General features: G+C 37.9%; 1 protein-coding gene across 1 annotated transcript; it reads left to right on the top strand.

The window, feature by feature from the left end:
• The first annotated feature begins 1764 nt into the window (after positions 1 to 1764).
• LOC111647504 (uncharacterized) lies at positions 1765 to 4919 on the top strand. Its single transcript, XM_023397117.2, has 4 exons — positions 1765 to 1913; positions 2013 to 2106; positions 2960 to 3280; positions 3369 to 4919. Exons 1-4 carry the CDS (start codon positions 1911 to 1913, stop codon positions 3725 to 3727), a joined length of 777 nt encoding a protein of 258 aa, XP_023252885.1. The 5' UTR covers positions 1765 to 1910; the 3' UTR covers positions 3728 to 4919.
• Positions 4920 to 6595: the final 1676 nt, after the last annotated feature.

Below are 6595 nucleotides of genomic sequence, written 5' to 3'. Positions count from 1 at the left end.
CGATGTATCAGCAGGATCTTTCAAAATCTGCTTAGTATTCTTGTAGTTATTAATTTAATTACAGCCTACACTTTTTGTTCTTTTGGCATTACAGCCACATTCCAGACCAAGCTGTGACAGCTCAACAGCATTCAGACAAAAACGTCTTTCAGTTTTAATCACAGATCCCTGAAGAAAAAGTCAGTTCCCAGCAAAACGCCCACTTGAATAAACAATAGTTGATCCTGGATAATGTAATGTATTAATCTAGCAAACTCAAATGCCATGTTGCTTCTTAGCCAAAACTGCGATTAGCCTATATAATGCTGTGTTAAGATGCATATGTGTATATTCATGTTTTTGGTGTGTATGTGAAGTTTTCATTTTGTATGTGGTTAATTTGATGTGTATGTGCACACTTTCATGATGTTTCACCCTAATCGGCCTCCCATAAATAAGCCTAGTTTAACGTGTGCATGCGAAACTTTCACATGGTGTTTATAATATGAATCAGATGCTGCTATTAATACAAGTAATTACTGCCCAGAGTTAACGCCTCTCTTTGGGACATTCACTGTATGCAGTACAGTAGTTCAAAAGCTGTAGTAGAAAGTGCATCTACTCAAGTATGATATGGTACTTGTACTTTCCTTGAATATTTCCCTTTTTTTTTTACAGTGGAGAAATCGTTAGGAGAAAGCTTCAGAGAAAGCTAAACATACCAGCATTTTGAATGTTATATTTAATCTCTTTCATTTGATAATTTTTCTCTTCTAATTCTAATTTTAGTCTCAATTTCTATCAAATTTGCTTCAGCTATGAAAGGGTTACTGTCCTAAAACCAGGAGTATAGAGTTATAGAGACCCCCCCGATTTATCTTGTAACCCTTTGGATGGTGCTCTTCCAGGTTGGGAATCACTGGACTAAACTACCTAACTGTTAATATAAAGTAGCCTAGTTAAAACTAGCTCCGCCTTGACTACCTACAACAATAAATTTTGTTTACACATTGTTGAATCACAATCTATTAATGTCATACATAATAATACATCAGGCACAGAGCTCATATTTTTTGCATAATGAGGACTATTACTTCTGATGCTTTAAGTACATTTTGCTGAAAATAATTCAGTATAAGGTTTTGATTGCAGGGCTTTTATTTGCAATGGAGTAATTATTTGATTAACTATATTAAGTTGTTGTTGAAACTATCAAAGGATGGCTCAAACTCAATCTTAACATAAATCAAATTCATGTGTAGGAGTTGCAAAGATGGCTGCTCATTGTCAGGGGTAAGGGTCAACACAAATTCAGATGGACACAACAACACCACTGACCAAGAAACCTTTTCCAATGTCTTTATGGACTGTTTGGATTTTAAATATGGAGGTGCAAAGAATTGTTTACATTGTAAATGAAAAAATACACTGGAAGGTTTCTCTTTGGTGTAAAATGGGACATTAGGGAACAACTACTTAAATCCAAGGTAATAGTGAAGTATTAAACATATCAAGCTGGTAAATACTTGAAAATAATACAAATTCTTTTGCTAAAATAAATGTTCTATGACCTTTGAGGCTAAAAAATAATGTGTTCTGTCACAATTGAGCATATTCATAAACCAGGTAAGCAGATTTGCAATGAGACTGACTGTGCATCGAAATGTTTCATAGGTTTCCTTTCCTTTGGTTTTAGCTGGTGTGTCTCAGCAGTGATTCATTCCAGGGCATGTCTACTCATGTTCAAGTGAAAACCTGACGCCACACTTGGAGTTGCTTTTACAATGCTGACAATGACTCGCTTGGTGTTCTTCCATTTATCACATCCTCTTGAGATGCCACATAACATTAAATGAAGTGGACTTCAACCCACAGAAATCCTACACTGAAAGAAAAAAAACATTTATTAGCCGTGTGTTCAGCAGAATACCATGGTGAGTTTACACAAAGTCGATTTACCTCATGTTCAGTAGCTCTCCATGTTTGACTTTTACCTGGTTCATGTAATGTGATAAATACCGATTTCAATACAGGTCAAAGGGACGAGTTTGTCCTCTGGTGTGAGGACACAGCATGTTTTCGGCTGGGTTTCCATCATCTGGTTCTCTTCAGCAGTCAGCACTGCAGGTGAGGCTTTGTTTTGTGCATGAAAAGAAAAAATAATTAATAGACTGATTTAGAAGGTTACAGCTTATGCAAGGGGTTGTTTTAAAAATAGGTTCTAGTCTTTGCATAATGGTCGAACACTCTTTATGATTTAAAGAAAGAGAGACATTTTGGTTACTGAGGAAACTGCAAATCATTCTACTAGAAGCAGTATTTGCATTGGTTCTCACATCAGATCCACTCTCAGTTCTGGTTAACCACCTAATCTTAAACCTTTTTGGACATTTTGGGAAATTGGATAATTAATTTGCTTCTTGCTGAACGTTAGACACAAAGATTGATACAACTGTCATACCTGTATGCTAAAATGTAGTTGGAGTCAGCAGCTGGTTATATTAAACTAGCATAAAGACTGGAAAGAGACCAGCTCCATACCTGTCAACATAGGAGTTTGAAAACAAGTCGCACTACACCTACCACTGTCTACATACCCCACTTCAGTTTGAAATCATCACAAAAGCTGAAGGCCACAGTATTTTTTTGCACAAGTATTGACATTTTCAGCTGAGCTTTGGTTACTTTATCTGTGACAGAAACATTTCCACTTATAAATGCACTCATTGGTGGGGCATGTTTCTGTACGTTTGGATGTGCTTATGCTTGGCGAATTTGTCATTCTGGCTCTCATCTCAATCGTCTTTTTAGACTGTAGATATATAAAAAAAACAAGAAAAAGAATCTTATCATTGGAATATTCAAATAAAATAGACCAAAAGTAGATTAATGCTGCTTTAATGAATTACATCATTACCAGGAATCATTCATCAGCATGCATTATGCTCTTTAATCCAGTCATCTCTCTCTCTTTTTTCAGGCAGTCAAGGTGTAGAGCTACAGACCATACCCCAAGTGGCAGTACAGTGTGGAAAAAATTTGACACTCACATGTAATGCCAGCTCATCACGCCATATGGATATTCAGTTTTTTTCTTGGCTGGCAAACACGAAAAATGTGTGTCAATATGGAAATAGCCAAACTGACCCTGGGGCTCTGTGTGAAAGCACAGCGGATACTTCCCACCACACACTCACTCTGACTCTCATCAACGTGATGCCGATCAGCAAGGGAAAATATCTCTGCAAACTACGCTCCAACCTGGGAGTAAAGAGTGCCTCAACTTCTGTTACAGTACAAGGTGAGCTAGCTGTTATTTTTATTTTTTATTTTATTGTACTTTTTGTCACTGTCTTTTTTCATCTTTCTCCCATCTCATATCTTTATAGATTGCCTTGAGGGTTCTGGTTTCTTCACTAATGAGTCTCATGCTGAGTGCTGCTTCACTGGAGTTTATCCTAACAGCACCATCCACTGGTTCCAGGGAGAAGTTAACTTAACAAACTCTGCCAGCACACGGGAGGAGACGGACCAACATGGTCGGTACAAGGTCTTGAGTGAACTACATGTGGAGAAAGGAAACCTGAACCTGCCTTATAATTGCTCGCTGTGGATACCTTCTGACAGGAAGTATCTCTCCAGTCAACTGTTAACTATTGCTAAGCAGCTAATATCATCAGGAAGCATGGCCAAACTGCACTGGATCTGTATTATGGTAGGAATTATGATGGGGATATTTATGACATAGAGGGGAAAAAAAACTTCAGATTTGTTTTCTAGACGGCATTTGGCAAAGTTGAAATGTGGCGAAAATGAAAACTGAAATGAAAACAAGAGAATTAATATTGCAGGAGAACATACAGTATGCTACAAGTGTACAAGATACAAGTGTGCTAGACTTGTTTCTTTATACATGTGTTGTTGTCTGTTTCAACCAACCTAGTTCACAGGCAACGGTCTTCCTTATATTTTCTTCAAATATGTAACTGCAGAGGAGGAAGCCAGTGGGTTTATTGTTTGGTTCGAATCAGATCTACACTCTCAGCCTTGATCGGAAGCTTATTTTAACAGTCATGGCACAGACCTTTAAAACAAACTCCTCCACTTGATGGCAGCACAGCATTTATTGTATCTTGGAGACATGTGCAGCCTATGGGGGTGTATGCCTGAATAAGGAGAGCATGCTTTTCTCAAGAGGCATACTGACTCTCTAACTAATGACTGAGATCTTTTAGAGGACGGAGGAATTTGACTTTAGAAAACCTCTAGTTTGCAGGTACTGTATTTTTGTGCTCAAACTGTCAAACTTGTTTACTGGCATCCTCTGTAAAGAAAAAGGGATACCCATTTACTTCTATACTGCATGCTCTAAAGGAGAGATCTGCTTAGTGCACTGAAAACTGAGAGAGATCAAATTTGCTCACATGTGTACTTAGTCAAAAATCCTTAATGCAGACATGATTGATGTGAATGATACCTTCACATAAGAGCAAGGTACCTGAAGCACAATATACATTTTCTGAAAAACTACAATGCAGAGGTTAAAATGAATACACTGGGTATTCGTATGCAGTGGTGGAAAGCAGCTAAGTACATTTACTCTACTGTACTCTTAGAAATTTGAGGTTTTTATACTTTGAGTATTTTCATTTGCTTATTCACATTATTTTGTTTTTGTACTTCATAATTGTGCTTCACAACATTTGTACTTTTTACTTTTAAATCTTCAGTGTTAGCTACTAATTACTTAGTATCTAAAAATGGTATGTATGATATGATGTATAACTTATCTTTGTGGCTTAAACTGACAGTAATCTAAATCTTAACTACTGATGATGCAAACCTTGTTTAGCCGAAATGCAAAGGATATGGTGTATTGTGGATTTTATTTTTTGCTTTGTAATTATGCTACATTAAAGTGTGAAGTGTGATCATTCTAATATCTGTTTGTGTGTGTGTACATCAAGGATTCGTTCCTTCACCTGTAAATGAGTGCACACCTGCTGTCCTGACCGCATGTATTTGCTCTTATGGTGTGGCTGTGTTACTGTTGTTTGGTTTTGCAAGTTTAGAAATCTGTACACTCCTCACTGCACTCCACGGCAAATGTTGCCTCAGATATGTTGAAGTATGCAGACTAGAGGAAGTGTCGTGTCTCGCCATGTTTGACAAGTACATTATGTGGAAGAGGTTTCTGTTCCCTGGCTTTAGCCTCAGTGTTTATTGAGAAATTCTCTGTTTGAATTACACTCAGTATTTGCTCAGGTGGGTGGCGACAAACGTTAACAAATGGCCTGTTGTGTTTTCTGTGCATTTCAGCAAGATTATTGTTTTAAATTAATTTTCTTTTTTTTTGTGAAACTCGCAGTATGTTTTCTCTGCACCAGTCCAGTGGTTAACATTCAGCTGGAAAGATGAAATGAGTCTCTGCAGTCAGAGCAGTTAGCTGCTGAAGAAGAACTACTTTATGATCTGTGAGTAAAGGGAGCAAGCAAACTTGAACATGTGCAGCACATGTTCTCACATGTGTTTTTCATAATAACTGAGGCGATGACACAAACAGGAGTTAAGTCATTTGGAGAAACTAAAGATTAAGATGACTCAAACTAAAGATAGTAAAACCAATAAAGGGAACTGTTCTCATGCATTAAGATTAGTGTGTAGATATCAAGGTGAATGGTGACACTGATGACAACCTGTATGAGAATAAAACATTTCCTTCTCTATCCCCGCTGCTGCTTCACAGACATGAGACCTCCTTCCCCAAGACCTCTGAGTTGGTAAACCAAGCTACTGAGGCAGGAGAGGCCGTTAAAACGCAAGACAACATGACGTGAGGAGACCCTGCTAAGAGCAGATACACACCACAGAGTCATTCCTAAGGACAAGACACAGAGAGGAGACTGAAAGGATTTGCTCCAGAAACGTGAAAGCGAAATTAGATTCTTTGGAGATCAATGAGGCAAGCTAGCAGACAGTAGATCTTTTCAATGAATGTGTGTGTGTGTGTGTGTGTGTGTGTGTACCAGGTAGATGTGTTTGAGCCAGTGCCCCCACAGCTGGAGAACAAAACCTATAACTTTCATTATGGTCTATCGATGGTGACCTCATATACTATATAAGCCTTGGGAAATATGCTCATTCGAGTAGTGTGAGAATATTGATACCACTGTAATCAAACAGTAAACATGAATCCACCATCAGCGGTCCGTTAGCTTAGCTTAGCAAAATGACTGTCGTTTTTACACTTGAGAACATACAAGAAAGGTGATTGGTGAGCTTTAGAGATCTGTTTGGCAGATTTGGTTACCTTTGGACAGAGCTAGGCTAGTTGTTTCCCCTGTTTCCAGTCTTTGTGCTAAGCTAACAGGCTGCTGTCTGTAGCTTACTGTACAGTGTGTGGTATCAGTCAGGTATGTGAGTGCGGTATCAGTCCTCTCATTTCATTTTCAATAATTTTCTTAGTAAGAAAACAAAAAGCGTATTTCAAGTTAAGAATTTGCTGCTTATGTGTCAGACTTAATGAAATATGCTGTCAATTACAAGAGCCATGTGTAGGTGTATGATTTGCAAAGAGATTAGTAGTGAAATGTAACAATACATATATTACCTTAGA

Source organism: Seriola lalandi, unplaced genomic scaffold, assembly GCF_002814215.2.
Source record: "Seriola lalandi dorsalis isolate HSWRI2012SDOR001 ecotype SW California unplaced genomic scaffold, Sedor1 jcf7180002054997, whole genome shotgun sequence".
NCBI lineage: Eukaryota > Metazoa > Chordata > Actinopteri > Carangiformes > Carangidae > Seriola > Seriola lalandi.
The sequence above is the reverse complement of the archived record's forward strand: the minus strand, read 5'-3'. Positions and strand labels throughout refer to the sequence as shown.

What these genes read in the sequence shown, in the direction of transcription:
- LOC111647504 (XM_023397117.2), top strand. An exon ending in TTCAGCAGTCAGCACTGCAG is followed by an intron (nt 2,107 to 2,959) that starts GTGAGGCTTTGT and finishes CTCTTTTTTCAG; the next exon opens with GCAGTCAAGGTGTAGAGCTA. An exon ending in AACTTCTGTTACAGTACAAG is followed by an intron (nt 3,281 to 3,368) that starts GTGAGCTAGCTG and finishes ATATCTTTATAG; the next exon opens with ATTGCCTTGAGGGTTCTGGT.